Source organism: Apteryx rowi, unplaced genomic scaffold, assembly GCF_003343035.1.
Source record: "Apteryx rowi isolate R43461 unplaced genomic scaffold, aptRow1 scaffold_1272, whole genome shotgun sequence".
In the NCBI taxonomy this organism is placed as follows: Eukaryota; Metazoa; Chordata; class Aves; order Apterygiformes; family Apterygidae; genus Apteryx; species Apteryx rowi.
The window spans coordinates 1-16,638 of NW_020447500.1; the positions used below are offsets into that span (position 1 = coordinate 1).

General features: G+C 64.9%; 2 protein-coding genes across 2 annotated transcripts in view; one reads left to right on the forward strand and one right to left on the reverse strand.

The window, feature by feature from the left end:
• Positions 1-59: 59 nt before the first annotated feature.
• On the forward strand, positions 60-12,743 carry GTF3C2 (general transcription factor IIIC subunit 2; the record flags this gene model as incomplete). Its single annotated transcript, XM_026055884.1, has 17 exons — positions 60-523; positions 1,466-1,766; positions 2,279-2,373; positions 2,954-3,031; positions 3,501-3,599; positions 3,920-4,147; positions 4,499-4,610; positions 4,776-4,893; positions 7,177-7,208; positions 7,425-7,554; positions 8,256-8,400; positions 8,702-8,863; positions 9,426-9,513; positions 9,896-10,024; positions 10,507-10,704; positions 11,513-11,620; positions 12,037-12,743. Coding segments are annotated over 17 exons (2,694 nt in total), but the record flags the coding sequence as incomplete, so codon positions are not given.
• Positions 12,744-13,878: 1,135 nt separating this feature from the next.
• SLC30A3 (solute carrier family 30 member 3) overlaps positions 13,879-16,638 on the reverse strand; it is a 4,393-nt gene continuing 1,633 nt past the window's right edge. The window contains exons 2-8 of the mRNA XM_026055885.1: positions 15,916-16,373; positions 15,670-15,816; positions 15,444-15,597; positions 14,680-14,884; positions 14,440-14,545; positions 14,162-14,296; positions 13,879-14,072 (exon numbers count right to left, since the gene is read on the reverse strand). Of these exons, the coding sequence (XP_025911670.1) occupies positions 13,927-14,072; positions 14,162-14,296; positions 14,440-14,545; positions 14,680-14,884; positions 15,444-15,597; positions 15,670-15,816; positions 15,916-16,373 (1,351 nt within the window). The 3' untranslated portion in view covers positions 13,879-13,926. The remainder of the gene's footprint in view (positions 14,073-14,161; positions 14,297-14,439; positions 14,546-14,679; positions 14,885-15,443; positions 15,598-15,669; positions 15,817-15,915; positions 16,374-16,638) is intronic.

Below are 16,638 nucleotides of genomic sequence, written 5' to 3' on the forward strand. Positions count from 1 at the left end.
CCCGCCGCGGCCTCCTGCTGCTTCGGCCCCGCAGCTCGCGGCCGGCGCCCGCGGCGGGGCCGCCGGGCGGTGCCCGGGGGAAGGAGCAACAGGGCAGCAGCGCTGGCTCTGCCGCTAACTCGGGTCCTTGTTTTTGGGCAGGGGAACTGTCACCGCTTGCAGATCTGGACGCTCCGGCCCCTTCCAAAGAGGTAGTAGAAGCCACAAAGTCCCAGAAAAAAACTGTCCGAAACCAGAAAACAAAGAGGAGTCCTCGCGCTCCCAGCAGCCCGGCCCCGGAGGAGCCGGAGGGTCACGGGGAGCCCTCGGGGGCCGCTGAGAATGGGCCTGTGCCGCCCCTGAAGGCACCCAGGAAGCGAGGGCGCAAATCCAAGGCAGAGATGCTGCTGCTGAAACTGTCCCAGGGCCTGGAGTGCCCGACGCCAGATCCCATCTGCGTGCAGAAGATGCTGGGGAGCGGAGAGGCCCCGGAGGGCCTGGAGACCGCCCCGGCCGGACGCCCCAAGCGACGGGCAGCTAAAGTGTGAGCAGGGGCAGCGGGCCGTGGGAAGGCAGGGCGCAGAGCAAGCCTGGAAGGGCAGGCACGTGGCCGCTCTCCCGAGGCAGTTTCTCTAGGTCTCTGCCTTGCCTGAGGGTTTGCAATGTCTTTCCTGAAAGATTTTAGCCCTGAGTGGCTGATGTTGGCGGGACAGACTGACTCCCCGTCAGAGAGTCCTCTTCTAGGACAGGATACGTCTGTGTCCCAGGAGCAATGCAGCATAGAGAACAGTGAGGGCTGCAGTTGAGCCCACATGGGGTTGCTGTTTGAGGGCGGGGGGCGTCTGTGGTGGGGAAGAGGTCTCCTTGGTTCCTGACGAGGACAGGGTGAGGGGGAAGAGCAAGCTGTATGAGCCCACACTGCTGAAGGGGGATTCCTGAGTCCTCTGGGGTCTCTGAGAGCAGGTTCAGACAGTGCCTGGGTGTCCCTTGAGCGCTTGTGTGAAGCATGGATTTGCAGGGGAAGAGCTGGCCACGTTGGAGAGGGGCAGGAACTGCCCTGGCCTTGTCTGTCTGTGCAGAGAGGTGGCGTAGCACATGATCTAGTGCAGCAGGATGCCCCGTGTGGGAACTCCCCTTCCTGAGGGCCCTCACAGGAAGATCTCTGGCTTTCTTGCACCCCGGCTGCCAAAGGGCCGTGTACTACCTTAGCCTGTTGGATGCCTTCCCCGTCTGCTCCCAGAGACCCTGGGGAGGTTGGGATTCCCTGGAGAAGGGAAGGGAGGCCCTCTGTGTCTGAGCGGTTGGGCTGGATGCTGCATGGTGCCGTTGAGATGGGCTCTGGTGCAGCCTAGTTGTGGGGGGTGCTGGGGCAAAGCATTTTCCCAGCCCGCAAGCTGGTGGGATGCGTCCGCCTGGTCTGGGAGGGCTGACTGGGCCGTGTGCCGTCCCCTCTTCTCACCTGTGGGCAATGCCTTTGGTGTCCCAGGGCTTTGCTGTACCTGCAGGAGCTGGCAGAGGAGCTGACGTCTGTGTACCAGCCCCCAGCTCCCACGGAGGGTGCCCAGGAGCCAGAGCTCGAGCGTGTCCAGAAGAAGCGTCGTAGCCGGAGGAAGAAGGAGGAGGAAACAGATGGTGATGACCCTGTGCGAGATGCTGATTTTGTGCCCTCAGAGGAGGTGTTGCTGCAGGCAGAGGAGGAGGAGGGGAGTGATGCGCCGCTCAGTGAGGTCTCGGAGTCRGAGCCGGAGGCTCTCCGGGGACACAGTACAAAGATGTCGTCTGCAGGGGTAATGGCCTTGGCGGCTTCCCACTCATCACCTGGGGTAAACAACACAGAGTGTCTGAGCTGTAGTGTGGTGCCCCTACCCGTAGGTATTTGGGGGCAGGGGCACCACCAAATAGCCCTGGAGCAGGATGCTGTCAGGGATGGCATGGTGCCTATCGAGTGTGAATCCAGACACAAGCTCCTTTGTCTTAACAGTGAGCAGAGCGAGGGTGGCTGGGGGCAGGATAGGAGGGGGGTGCAGGGCTCCTGCTGAAGCTGATGGGAGGGAGGTAAAGGCAGGGTTGAGGGAGGCTGGCCTGTGGTTCCTGGAGGAATAGGACTTTGTGTCTTTAGCTCGGAGTGGCACGGTCTTGTGTGACTGCTGCAGCTGAGGCTGGGAAAGAGCTCTGCGCTCGTGGGCTGCATCAGCCTTGTCCCACTAGAGGTTTGTGGGAACATCTGGGCAGGCAGAGACAGGCTGGGTTGGGCCCTTTGGCCAGGTCCTGCTCTGAGCCTGTTTGCTCTTGTGCCCAGAGATCCAAGCCTCAGTGCCGAGGCCTCGCTCCCAACGGCTTCCACAACTCCATCATGGCCCCGGTGGAGAAGTGCTCCAGCCTCACCTGCAGTGTGTAAGTGGAGGGCTTGGGGGAGGCTAAGGGGAGCGGTGGGTGTTGCTGTCCTGTACATCCTCACTGCCACAGGCATGAGGACAAAGGGGTGTGCGCCGTCGGGAATGCATGTGGGATGTTCGGGAGCCCTGACAGGAACGTCAGCGTTCCGCTGGTGGCTGCCGAGGACTGTGCCCCCAGTCAGCAGTGGAAGCACGGCAGTTGCGCGGAGCAGGGCTGGGCCAGGCAGGGGGTGCCAAAGCCCTTTGCCCCTTGGTGCGGGGTACTGGGGCGAACTTGGCTCTGGCAGGTCTTGTCTCATTCCTGCCTCTTGCGCTTGTGCCGCTGCCTCAGGGGACAGATTTGGAGCAGGCTGGGTGTGCGTAGCGGGTCCTTTGGCTGGCCTGGCCCTGAGGGGAAGGCTGGGAGCTGAGCTGGTGCGGGTGTAGGGCAGCGGCACCCTGCAGGGATGTGCGCTGTGGGATGCGGGCAGAGCCCGTGGCTGCTATGGGGCAGAGTACAGAGGGGCTGGCTGTGCTGCTGTGGTTGGGCCTGGGCTGGGGAGGGAGTTTTGCTGTCATGTCTGGCTTGTCCCCTGCAGGCGGGATCAAAATTACTCACGGTGGGAGTTTCCTGACTGGATCCCTTTGGTGCACAAGTGGATGTGTCTCTCTGAAAGGTACCGTCTCCTGGGTGCTGGCCAGAGCGGTGTAGGAAGGGAGAGTGGATGGGAGGGAATGCGTGGCGCAAGCACTGCCTGCAGTCACGCTGCCTGATGGGGCAGGTCCTAGTAATGATGTGGATGAGCTGGGGTGGGGATAGTCAGAGGCCTGCAGCTGTGGAGGTTGGGGGGCAGTAAGGATGCAGCCAGTGCTGTACCCCTGCATCCCTCTCATGGGATCAGGTTCTAGCTTCCTCATCACAGGATTTGGGGTATGGTGGGTTTTTTCCTCGGAGCCTGAGTAGCCCTCAGGTGGCCCAGGGGCCTGCAGCAGGTCATGCTGGGCTGTGTGGTGGGCTGGATGGGTGCTGGAGCACAGCCGGCTGGGAGAGCCCCGTGCCTGGGGCAGGGCTGGGTGAGGGACGAGTGGTTTCCCAAGGTGGGGCTGCGGGGGGAGGCATCCTCTCACCTTTTTCTGCCTCCCCAGTGAAGCTGCCCCGTACCTGCCAGCAGAGGAGAAATCTCCCCTCTTCTTAATCCATCGGGAAGGCATTGAAGAAGATGGTGCCTTGTACAGAATAAACAGGTCTGTGAGAGGGCTGCCGCAAGGGACCGCCGAGGGGGTGGATGTTATGCCTGGGAGATGCAGCGACCCCCAAGCAGCTGATGTGGGTGGCTGCTGCCCCGGCAGATCTGGGTCAGCAGCAGAGAGGTCCAGCAGGGCTGGTGGTGGGCTGAGCGACTGATCCACACAGCATGCCCTGGGATCTTACTGCAGGACAGAGCGGTCCTGCCCCGTGTCGGGGCTCTGTGCCAGCTGGGCGCTGCCCTCCCTCGGCCCACGCGCTCCCACCCTGTGGCAGTGCTGCTCTTGGCGGGTGCCCTTAGCTGCCTCCTTGCTGGCAGGTTTAACTCTCTGCAGCCCCATGAGGAGCGTCTGGACGTGTCCTTCTTCGTGGGCGGCCCTGTGTGGGCAATGGAGTGGTGCCCGTCCCCGGAGGGCTCGGCGGCCTCTCAGTACGTGGCTCTCTACTGCCATAAGAGCATGGAYGAGACGCATAGCGTGGCTGGGCTCCACGGGGGCCCTGCGCTTCTGCAGCTCTGGAGCCTGGGCACGCTGCAGCAGGAGGAGGGGTGAGTCATCCGGYGTGGAGAATGGCCTCGCATAGGGAATTCGATCGATCGATCAATCGGGGCTGTGCTCTTCCCTTTCCTATCCCCTAGGGAGGGACAGGGGGTGTGTCAGGTCCCTCAATGGCTGGTTAAGTTCTCAACAGGACTCTGTGCTGCGCATGCAGCTCCACGGAGCTCGCTCTGAGCAGGCCGCAGTGACCTGCCACTGCCTGGAGGCTTGTCCTCTCCCAGGGCTGCTGGCCATGGCCTGAACTGCGCAGGTTGTGCTAGAGCCCAGCTTTGCTGCTGGTGCGGACTGTAGCTGCTGGGCACCAGCTCCTGCCTTCTTCATGGTTCAACCTGTGCCTGCAGCTCTGCTAACAAGGTTGGGCTGGCCTATGGTGTCGCTGCTGACCATGGCTGCGTCTGGGACATGAAGTTCTGCCCGAGCGGTGCCTGGGAGCCGCCCACCGCCTCCAGGAAGGTAGGTCTGCACTGGGAGGAGGCTGAGCTGGTGGCTCTAAGTCCTTGTTCTTGCTGTAGCCTCAGCTTCCCCAGGCAGGGGAGCATGACCTGCGTGGCCCCTCGCCCCTCTGAAACCACAGCTCACAGCTGCTGGGAGCCTGAGCCTGTGTGTCTTATTCTGCAGCATCCTCAGATGAGCCGGCTGGGCCTCTTGGCCGTGGCCTTCTCGGACGGCAAGGTGGTGCTGTACTCCCTCCCGCACCCCGAGGCCCTGCAGACCTGTAAGAGAACCCAGGTAAAAGGTAGGAAGAGCTGCGCCGCCTGGCAGGGGAGTGGGGCAGAGACGTCCTGACCCTCGTCCCACCGTGCTGGCGGGTGGACATTGGAGCCCTGGGGCCTGTCTGCCTGCAAAGGTTGTGGTGCCCCGTGCTGAGAYGGGGGAGCTCTGGCGGCCGCAGCCTGTGGCCGTGGTGCTGGTGGGGCACAGCTGTGGGGCAGGCTGTGGTCGCTCGATGCAGCCCGACAAGGAGGGACCACGCTCAGGCCTGCGCTGCCCTGCCTGGGAGCTGCGAGTGCAGCAGGGTGCCGTGAGCCTGCTGCACGCCTCTAGACGTGAGATGGGGTGGCCCTGCTGCTGTCACCACTGCTGGCTTTGGTCTGGCCTCTGGCAGAGAGAGGAGCTGGGAGTTCCTTTCTGGGAGCAGCATCAGTGTATGTTGAAATGCTGTCGACCAGAAACGGGTTCAGTGGCTGGGGGATGCTGTAGCAGCCTGGCCAGCGCGTGGCTTCCTGGGACAGCCCTGTCTGGAGCTGAGCCTGAGTAGGATATGCTGGGAGGGGCTTCCAGCAACATTGCTGTGGTTGGAGTGGCCTTGCAGGGCAGCACGTAGCTGCTCAGCCTGCAGTAGCGTATTTCCGAGCCTTGCCTACCCGCCTGCTTGCTACAGGAAGCCTGCAGCGGTGGCAGGGGCAGCGCGTCGTGCCAGGGCACCAGGCCCGCCCTGTCGTGGCAGAGCTCCTTATTCCAGCCCAACTGTGAGCTGTTTGTCGTAGCGGAGATCTGGGGTTTGGAGCTCTCTGCTGGCTCCGGCTAATGGTGCTTGTAATAGTCTCATCTGCCGGGTGCTGAGCAAGATTGATGATCTGTGCGTGCTGCTCGTGGTCGCTCAGCYGTGGCCAACAGCCCGTACACCCGTCGCTGGCAATGGGAAACTGGTTTCCTACACCAGAGTGTGGCTGCCCGCCCTCATCAGCACGTCGTGCTGCTGCCGGCACCGGGCCCCGCGCTGTTCCCTGGTGCAGCCTCTCCCGACCCCCGTTCAGACTGTCAGTTCCAGCTGGTTTGCGCTGCTGCCGCAGCCCCCACGTGGGGCGCTTGCGGCAGGCACGGATCCTTCCCCAGCCTGCAAAGCTCTCGTGGACAGGCTTGGTCCTGTTGTGTAGCGTCAGCCCGGCTGCGGCTGCGCGTGCTGTCCGTGCGCCTTGCAGTCGGCCTGGGGGTGCTGGTGGGGATTTGCAGCTGCGGCACCAGTGTCAGACTGGTGTTTTGGGGCCCTGCTAGAGGCTCCTGGGTTGATGTGACTGTGCTGGGTTCCCCCAAGGGCCCCCCACACCCATCACTAGGTGTTTCTGCCTCGTGAACAGCCAGTGCCTTCCCCGTGGCTGCTCTCTGCTCCCTGACTCAGCTGTAATTGAAGTGCCGGAGAAGATGCATGGCTGCTCTGTATCTCTGCGTGACACCACCTCTGCCTGCAGTTGCTGCGCTCTGAGCTGCGGATGCGCTTGTTTTTCTGCTGAAAGCTTGCTGGTATCTCAGTCAGCCCCATGCCGGACGTGGGGGCCCTTTGGCCCGAGAGGTGTGGGATAGGGGCCCCGCAGCGCTCGCGTGGTGCTGGCAGGGCAGACCCTCCAGCAGACAGAGGTGGTGCATAGAGGGCCTGCGGGCACCTCATGGCAAGCCATTTGGGCACAGGGGGGCCCTGCGCAGTCTGCACGCTGCGGGGCAGCTCCCTGGGAGCTGCTGTCCTGGCTTCTTGGTCCCCGGCACAGGCCTGGCCTGGCCAGCTCGGCCTCGCTTTGCCGGGGGCAGCGGTCTGTTCCGCACAGATGTTTGTTTCCTCCCCTGATGGGACCTTGGTCTGGCTGAAGGGACTCGGAGTCGTTCCGGCTGGTCTGGCCCCATATGTCTCAGGGTCCCCTTGGGTTTGGTGAACACATCTTCAGTCTTGATGGGGCAAAGATCTTTGGGGTAGGGAGGGAATGTCCGACCTGTCTCGTCTCTGCTTGAGGAGCCTTTCAGTGCTCCCCTTCCTCCAGCGCAGGAAGTTCCTGGAGATGATGCCTCTACATGCTCTTGGGTTTGTTGATCCATTTACTCCTGTCTTCTGCTGCTGAGTGTTGCCTGCTGACCATTCGCAGGCTGTGGTGGGGGCGCTGCTCTGGCTGGGTGGGCAGGATGGGGACCGGGACCCTGGCCAGGGCCACAGGGAACACCGAGGCAGGCTCTGGGCTGCTGAACAGCTCCTGCCACAGGGAGTTTCTAGGAGAGCTGTTGTTTGTCCTGACCGTCCTCTGCTCTCTTCTAGATGGGTCCCTCCACAAGCACCTTATCTGCAAGGTCAGTGTCCTCTACCACTGCGTTCCCACATCGGGACTGGCACCCAGCAAGCCTCCTGCCCAGTGCGGGTCGGAGAGCTGGGGAGGCAGTCAGGAAGCTGGCAGGTCTCGCTGGCCCAGGGTGTCTGGGGTGGCAAACCCCTTTGCTGCCAAACCTCTTGGGACACGGCTAGTAACAGCACGGGGCTGTGACCTGTGTCTGTCGTTGTGTTTCCAGGTACAGTGTATTGCCACCCTCCAGGTGGGCTCTATCCAGGCAGGGAATGCATCTGAGTGCGGCCAGTGCTTCAGCCTCTCCTGGATGCCAACCAAGCCCCATCATCACCTCGCAGCTGGTTTCTATGATGGTGAGTCCCCCTCCTGCTTGAGAGGGGCTGCAGCCCACGGCAGAGCTGGCAAGAAGCAAGGGAGGGGTCCAGTACTCCCTCTGCAGCAGACGGGGACATGCACTGAGCTTAGTACTCTCTCAGTCTCAGCTTGGGGCAGGGAATAGAGGATCCTGAGAATAAGGTACATGGACAATGTTGGGGTGAGCAGCAGCAAGTGGGAGGCAGTGCTGGCAYGGAGCAGGCGCTGCGTAAGAACCCTCTGCCCTTCCCTGGAGGAGGGAGGTGGCTTTCCCTGATGTGGCTCATAGGCCCCCTCACATACCTGTCGGCTCCAGGACTTTGCTCTGGCTTAATCCGCATCTGTCCATGACTTGCCTGGACATGAATTTGCAGGTCACCTGAGGCCAAACAGCTTTGCGCTGCACTGCCGGGACCTGCTGTAGCTGAGCAGTATCGTCCTGTCCTGAGCAGCCTGCCATGACTCTGGGTCTGCTGCTGTGCCTCACTGCTCCTGCAGCCTAGCTAGGCTGCTCCTGCCCTTTGCTGTGCTGTTGCCCATCCTCTCAGCCCAGCTCACGCTGGATGCTGCCTTAGACCCACGCTGCAGCGCTCGGCATCTCCGTAGTGCCTGTGGCCCCAGCACAGTTGCTCYCCAGCTCCGGTGCGGGGGCAGGGGAGCTGATGGAGCAGCTCATCGCAGACACACGTCCTTCCCTCAGGCACTGTAGCCATCTGGAACCTGCCCACTAAGTCCCTGCTGCAGCGTGTGCGCCAGCCCGATGGCTCCCTCAAGCTCTACCCCTTCCGGTGCTTCCTGGCCCACGACCACGCTGTCCGGAGCATCGAGTGGTGCAAGGCCAACAGGTGAGAGCAGGCCCATGGTGCATGGTGTGGGCCCTGCCCGGGAGAGCAGGCTTGCTCCTGGAAATGAGGTTCCTTTGCAGAGCTGGGTTTAAGAGGACTCAGTGCTGATGGCACTTGGCCCCCCGAGGCACCAAAGCCTGGCAACAGGTTGGGTTTTTGTGCTTTGTGGAGTGGGGGGTGGTTTAGCTGCCGCCTGTGGGGGCAGTGCTATGCTGCAGGATCAGGGCCCCCCTTTCCTGCGGCAGGGACAGGGCACAGCTCTGCTCTGGGATCTGAGTGCTGCCTCTCTCCTTGTTCTCAGCAACTTCCTGGTCACGGCAGGGAACGACCGGAAGATTAAGTTCTGGGACCTGCGACGGCTCTATGAGCCCATCAACAGCATCAAGCGGTTCCTCAGCACCGAGGTGGCCTGGCTGCTGCCTTACAACGGGGTCACAGTGGCCCAGGACAACTGTTACGCCTCGTGAGTGCCAGGGCCGGCTTAGTGCCTGCCACAGGGGTCCTGGGGGCCAGCTCTGCTGCTGGCATCTGCTCTTACCTCCTCCCAGCTGTCCCCCTCACAGGGCTCTCACGATCTCTCCCTCCCTGGGAATGTCCTGCTGTGCTGTGGCGAGTGCAGGCTCTACCCATCGCGGGTCACAGCACAGTTGCACAGCGTTAGCGCAGCTGAGGGGATGCCATGCTGCGGCACAGGGGTGAGAGCAGCAAGCGGGGCTGGGAAGGACGAAGCCCTGGAGCTGGGCTGGGCATTGGGGCTGCTGCATGCCCCCTTCTGGCACAGTGTCCCCGGACTGACACGAGTTTGCAGAAGGGTTCTGGGGTCTTAGCGTGTTCTTAACTTCCAAGAGCTGCCCTAAGCCATGTTATTACCTGCTGCTAGAGAGAGGGCAGCTCCCCTTCCTCCCCTACTGTCAGCTGAGGTCCCTGTGTCTCTGGGGAGGTGGCTTTCTGTCTGGGCTGCTTGGCTCTCGCTGTCCCTGGGCGGCAGTGYGGGACACTGCCCTCATGTTCTTTTTCTGTTGCAGTTATGGTCTCTGTGGGATCCACTATATCGATGCTGGATACCTAGGCTTCAAGGCTTATTTTGTGGCCCCTCGCAAGGGAACTGTGTGGGTAAGAGGCTTGTGCAGTACAGTCCTGTCCACGGGGAGCCCTGATGAGCCATGGCCGGAGGGGTGGGTGCCCACCTCACACCTAGGGCCAGCTGGGCGCTGCAGCTCTTGGGGTGAAGGTTGGGGGCAAACTGCCAAGCCCGTGTGAGCCCCCGGCTCTTGGAGTTATCTTCTGCTCCTGGGATGAGGGACTGTGGCAGCAGGGTGAGGTGTTGTCCCTGACTGCAGCCAAGCTGGCTACATTTGTGAGTCAGGCCCTGCCCCGGGGGAGCAGAGCTGTGTCCAGGGGTGTGCGTTAGTGCTGCCACTGCCTGGCCTGCTGCCTGGGTGGTCCTGAAGAGCTTGTTGGGACCCTGGTGTCCTAGAGCCGCCTTTTCCTGCAGAGCATCTCTGGCTCAGACTGGCTGAACACAGTGGCTGCTGGAGACATCACCGGGGAGCTGGTGGCTGCCGTGCTGCCTGACCTGGCTGTCAACCCCCTTAACATCAAGCGGCCCTCAGAGCGCAGATTCGTAAGAGCCCGCTGTCCTCGGCGGGGTCTGTCTGTGGTGCACGTCGGGCTGGGCAGGGTGGGAGTTGTGTCTGGGTCACTGAAAGGGGCTTCATGAACAGTCCTTACCTGGGCATCTGTTGCCCCATGCATGCWGATGGAGGCTGTCGTGCTCTTGTCTTGGGGCRCAGGCAGCGGCTGTAGGTAGGAGGCTGTGCTGTGGGGAAGAGCGGTGGCAGCAGGCTAGGCACCGGGATGAGGACCTCTTGGGTTAGGCTTGTGACTGGGGCAGGCCTGGCCCTGTCTTGTCGCATGCCCCAGTGGCCAGAACCCTCTTCCTCTCCTCCTGCCTCAGAGCCCACGGTGCTCCGGAGCAGGGCAGGACCCCCAAGGCTCCCCACAGCCCCAGCGTGGTCCCGCCTGGCTGGGCCCGGGGCTGGGGTCACAGCAGCTGCCCCTGGAGCACAGACAGACCCGCCGGCCTCAGCTCCCTCTCTCCCACAGCCAGTCTACAAAGCTGATCTGCTGCCCTGCGGCCCTGCGGGACCCGAGGGTGGCGAGCAGGCCCTGCCAAAGACCAGGCTCTACAGTGAGATGGTGACCAAGACCTGCATCTGCTTCCGGGACACAGACCTGGTACRAGGGCAGGGGGACAGACCCGTGGGGCCGGGGATGCTCCTGACCATGCGTGGGACCTTGCAGGTGTGGGAGCAGGTTGAGGGGCCTGTTGGGTTGTGGCTGGGCGTGTGAGGATGGCAGGGTGTGGAGATGCTGCTCAGAGTGTGCGCCAGCCCCTGGCCTCCTGTGGAGCACAGTTTGGCCTGAGAGCAAGGTGTTGATCTGCCATGCTGCCCCACATCCACGCAGCCTGGACCTTGCGGTACCGTCAGCCTGGGGCCAGGCCTGATCAGGGTGTTTCCTCCTGCCGGCAGGGAGCCTGAGCAGTGAGCAAGCCCAGTGTGGTCCCTGTTGACTGTTGGTCCCCAGGCAGTGGGGGGCATAACTGTGGGTTTTCTCTGGGAGCAGGGCAAGGCTGTCAACATATCCTGGCTGTGAACCAGCAGTTTGGCAGTGCCCAGCCCTGGAAAGGAGCCTCTGGGGTCACAGCACTACCTGGGCTGACACTAGCATCCAGGCCCTGTTTGGAGCCGCTAGCTTGGGACCTCAGGGGACGGCTGTGCCCCAGGGGCTTCCTGGAGACAGGAGTGAGTCTCTGTAGGTCAGAGTTGCCAGCACTGGAGAAGCATGTGGGTGGTGGGGACAGGTCTCCCTGCTCCTGTCACCCTGCCCAGTCCCTCCCTGGAGGAACTGCCTCGTGCTGCCCCCAGCAGCGCTGTCCTTTGCAGGAAGCTTGAGGCCATGACTGTGCTCGGCGGGTGGCCCTGAGGGTGATCCATGTGTCCCGTGGCCAAGCAGCACCTGCTTATGCTGCAGTCCGGGTGATGTCCCCGTGCGCACGCAGCAATCCCGCTCACAGCACACTGCCCCTCACCATGCCTCCACTTCACAGCGCAGCTTCAAGAACTTCCCGAGCCGGGAGCCCATGCGCAGGATGCACACGCAGGAGGTGAAGGCAGAGCTGAGCCTCGACCGCCTGCAGCTGGAGTCCTTGCACAAGGTGAGACAGGGCTGTGCTGGGCCGGCAGCCTGACTCGCAGCCTGGGAAGGGGGAGCGGGACAGGCAGGAGTTCTGTGGCATGCGCTGCCCCCTCATTCAGTTCTGGGTTTCCTCCCACTTAGCTGAGGACCAGCAGCCTGGGGAGACCAAAGGTCTTCAGCCCTTCTTGCCCCAGGGCCAGGCTGTGTTGCAGGGGGCTATGCCCAGACTGGGTTAGTATGTGTGGGGAGAGGCTGTGCCCACCCCCTGTGCCCCAGTGTTAACTGGAGGGCACAGCAGACCCACAGATGCTGCCTGGCAGCCCCAGCGGCTTGCAGCCAGCATCTTCATCCATCACCCTCCCCGTGCTGCCCCCCGGGCTGCCGCGATCCCAGTGCCCCGGCCGATCTCTGCTTGACCCTCTTCTCTTCCCGCAGGTGCGCTTCAGCCCCAACCTGGACTCGCACGGCTGGCTGGTGTCGGGAGGGCAGGCTGGCATCGTGCGGGCACACTGCCTTGTAGGGCTGGCGTCTGGTGTGGGCCACCAGCTGCTCCTGGAGAGCCGTGCCCGCTTCAGCTCCCTGTACAGGGACCCACCAGACAGCCCCAGCCCCATGGAGCACTCCCCGCTGCCGGCCGAGTAGCACAGTGGCATCCCCCGTGCTACCCTGGGCAGGAGCCCAGGCCCTGTGGGCAGCCCGTGCTGGCCAGGGTCCCAAAGGAGCTGTGCGCCCGGCTCGTGGTGCTCCTTGCCTCCGGGGCCCCTGCCTTCCTGGGGAGGGTGCACTGCTCCTGGCTGTCACCTGGGATGTTCTGGGCCAGAAGGATCCTTTCYGCCCTGTTTGGCTTCAGCTGGTGTGGGGACGGAACGGGTGCYGAGTCCCTGGCACAAGTCTTGCACTGTGGGGCTCGGGCCTGACATGGGGGAAGCACCTGTGGGCCTGCAAGCGTGCGGGGCTGCACTCATCCCTTGCTCCTGGCTCCCCGCAGTGCATGTCCTGGCGCAGGTGCTGGCAGGGGGTGCTGGGGCCAGCGTCAGCCTGAGTGGAGCAGACCGGGGCTTGCAGATGTGCAAGGAGCTCTGGAATTGCTCACATTGAGCCTGTGATCTTAATTGTGCAGTAAACGGTGTTTGTTTTGTAAAGGCTGTTTGTGCTGCCAGCAAGGCCCGGGTGGGCCCTGGCCCTTTGGGAAAGTGCCGGTGCCTGGGAGGGGGCCACACGGGGCAGTGCTGCTCTGGGACTGGTGGGACTCTGCCCGGGGGCACAGCGGGGCCGGGGCAGCCCCTTCTCCCCTGTCCCCTCCTCACAGCAGCCACTGACACCTCCACTGCTCTCGGACAAGTTTATTGAAGCCTGCAGGCTCTCTGACCGCGGCCTGGAGTTCTTGCACAGCGAGACAGACAGACAGACAGACAGACATGCTCCACAAGTGCAACAGACGCTGACTCACAGAGGAGGGAATGGATCAGGCCGTGGTGTGATGGGGATGGGCCCAGCCCTGAGCCGGGCAGCAGCCCCTCTTGCCCCGCTCCTTGCTCGTCCCGTGGCCAGGCAAAGCGCTGAGGTGCCGGGCTTGGTGCTGTGCCCGCGTCCTGCTGGGCTGTGAGCGGCACCAGCCTGGGGCTGGCCCCAGCATGGGGTCGCGTGACCAGCGGCGGGGGCCAGGGCTGAGCTCCCTCCTCGTGCTGGCTGTTCTCGCGGCTGGGCACAAGGGCAAAGGAGAGGGTGCCTGCGGCAGCAGCTCCTGCTGCTCCCTCCTGCCCCCTGGGGCAGCACCGGGCAGGGGCTGAGTGGGGCTGGCCCTACAGACATGGTGCATGGGAGCGTTTGGGGCCGAGCCCCTGGCTGGGGTCTCCCTGCCCGTGAGGCCGTCGCCTCCCCTTCCTGGGGAAGTGCAGGGAGTGGGTCCCCTTCCCAGCTGGAGTGGGGCTGGGGTGCTGTGCTCCTTCCTTCCTGGTGTGTGGTGCTGCTGGCGCAGGGTCCCCTGGAGCCATCGCGGGATGTTGGGGGCTGGGGCAGGGCTGGTCCCTCCAGTGGCAGAGCCTGGTGGGGTGGGGGCTCCCCCGGGAGCACGGGCACGGCCACGCTGTGCTGTGCCATGCCAGCGGGGAGCGGAGCCCTGCTGGGGCACAGGACCTGCCCCCGGCGGGCTCCGAGCAGGGAACGATGCTGGGGGCCCCCCGGCAGCCCCACGCGGGCTGGGGGTTGCCGTCCCGGCGTGGGGCTGGTGCAGCCTGGGGTGCAGTGCTGGGGCAGGAGCTGCTCAAGCTCCGGGCTGCAGTCCTGCTCCGGGGGCAGCTCCTGCGCGCCGGCGGGGCTGGGGGCTCAGGCGTGAGGGTCCTGGCAGTGCCGGCAGGCTGCCATGTCCTCCAGGTACCGCTCCACCTGCACCGTGCACGACGCAAAGCCGAACCTGCTCCGAAGCTGGGTGGTGGCGTCCCGCAGCACGGCGTCCGGGTCTGCGCCGGCATCTGGGGGGGCAGCGCCGCTCAGGCCGGGTCCGCGGGGCTCCAGGGCGGCTGCGGGCCGTGCCCGGCGGGCCGCGCGCGGGGACACTCACCCACGGCCACATGAGCCGACACCACGTGGTGGCTCAGCGTCAGCGCCCAGATGTGCAGGTCGTGCGCACCCTTCACCCCATCCACCGCCAGCAGTGCCTCCTTCACTGCGCTGAACTCGATGCCCCGCGGCGCCCCTGCCGACGGCGCCGGTCGGGGAGCGTCAGCCCTGTGCCCAGCCTTGCTTGGCCCTGCTGGGGCTCGCTGGGGCTCACCAGGGCTGCCCTCAGCCCTCTGCACCCAAAACCACAGCCCCGCGCCCGCCCCAGCCACCGCTCACCTTCCATGAGGACTCTGAAGACGTCCCGGAGGATGGTGAGGGTGGAACCGAGGACGAAGACCGAGAAGAGGAGGGTGCTGATGGGGTCTGCAATCTTGCACTGGGGCTGCAGGGAGCAGAGGCTGCGTGCGGCTGCGGGGCCAGGTCCCAGGGCCCCACGGCAGCCCTGCGTGGGGCTCAAGGGCGTCCTTGCCTGCCCTGGGCAGAGCAGGGGCACCCGGCGGGCCAAGGGATGCACACCTTGAAGTAGATGATGGTGGCAGCCACGAGGACGCCGACGCTCTGCAGCAAGTCACCCACCACGTGCACGAAGGCTGCACGGACGCTGGTGCTGCCGGGCAGGGGGGCACGGCCAGGCAAGCAGCCCCCGGGGCTCTCCTCCAGCTTCTCGTAGCCTGGGCCATGGCTGTGGGCGGCACTGGACTGGCGCAGGACGTAGGCCATGCTGGAGGGAGCAGGGCAGCTCAGCACTGTGCCGGCTGGGAGCCGAAGGCTGGCTGGCCCCCAGGGCAGGGCAGGGCTGGAGGCGCAGCAGGGGCAGAGCAGCCACTGTGCAGGGGGTGTCTGGGTCTGGGGCATGCACAGGGCATGTGTGAGGCTGGAGCAAATGTGTGGGGCCAGGCACAAGAGGGCTGCAGGGCTGGGACACGTGCGTGGGGCTGGAGCATATGTGTGGGGCCAGGCACRAGAGGGCTGGAGGGCTGGGGCATGCGCATGGGGCTGGAGCATACGTGTGGGGCCAGACACACGCCAGAGCCAGGGCTGGGTCTGGGAGACAGGGCTGAGGGAGAGCGCTGCATGTGGAGGCCGGGGGACGTGGGACCACAGGCAGCACACGGGGGCTGGAAGCCACGAGCGCGTGGGGGACAGGGAGACACGCGTGGGGAGCCAGTGCTTGGGGATGCCAGAACTGGGGGTGCAGGGATGGGAGATGCCTCCGGGGCCAGGGCTGGGGCTCGGGGCGCGCATGTGGGGCCAGGGGATGTGGTGACCGAGGGACGTACACCAGGTTGACCCCCACGGCGCCGGCGGATGTGGCCAGCATGGCTCGCGCCTCGATCTCGTAGTTGCCGCTGACAATGCGGGCAGCTGCCAGGTAGACGAGCGCCCCTGTCACCACCCAGATGGAGAGCACGGAGACCAGCGCGCCCAGCGTCTCTGCGGGATGGGAGCTGTCAGCGCCTGCCGGGGCTGCGGGGATGCAGCACCGTGCCCCCCCCAGAGCCTCACCTGAGCGGTGCCAGCCGAAGCTCATGGTCTTGGTGGGCGGCCGGGTGGAGACCCAGAGCGAGAAGAGGCTCACAGACATGCTGCCCACGTCCGTCAGCAGGTGGGCTGCGTCCGTCATGATGGCCAGGCTGTGCGCCAGGTACCCACCTGCGGGGAACAGAGATGCTGGTGCCAGCACCCAACCCAGCACCGGCCCCCAGCCCGCTGCAGACCCAGTGCCCAGGCCCCATCCCTGTCCCAAGTTACCTATCACCTCCCCGACCATGAAGATGCAGCAGATGGTGCAGGCAACGCTCAGCTGCCGGCGGGCCTGGACCCTCCCGCCGCTGGGGCTGGGCGCGATGGGGCTGCAGCGGCAGCGTGGGGCCAGGGCCCCCTCCAGCTCCAACTCCGGGGCTGCCAGCTGTGCGCCCTTCCCGGGGGTCTGCGGTGCCAGGGTGTCCTGGGAGCCGGCAAACAGGCTGCAGGTGGGAGCAGTGGTCAGCGCTGGGCACCGGCTGGGCTGTGCCCCAGGGCTCCCAGTGGCTCCAGTCCAGAAGCCCCAGGGCCCCCGGTGCCCCGGCCCCAGCCCCAGGGCCCCCGGTGCCCTGTTCCAGCAGCCCCAGGGCTCCCGGTGCCCTGCTACGGCAGTCCCAGGGTTGCTGGTGGCTCCAGTCCGGCAGCCCCGGGGCTCCCGGTGCCCCAGCCCCAGGGCTCCCAGTGCCCTGCTCCAGCAGTCCTAGGGCTCCCAGTGGCTCCGGTCCTGCAGTCCCAGGGCTCCTGGTGCCCCGCTACGGCAGCCCCAGGGCTCCCGGTGGTTCCAGTCCGGCAGCCCCAGGGCTCCAGGTGTCCCGGTCCGGCAGCCCCGGGGCTCCCGGTGGCTCCGGCTGCAGAGCACCGGGCGCCCGGCTCCTCCCGACCCCGGCACCCCGCGGCGGCCCCGGCGCTCCGGCTCTGCCCGGCCCCGGCGTCTCCTCTCCCGGCGCCCGG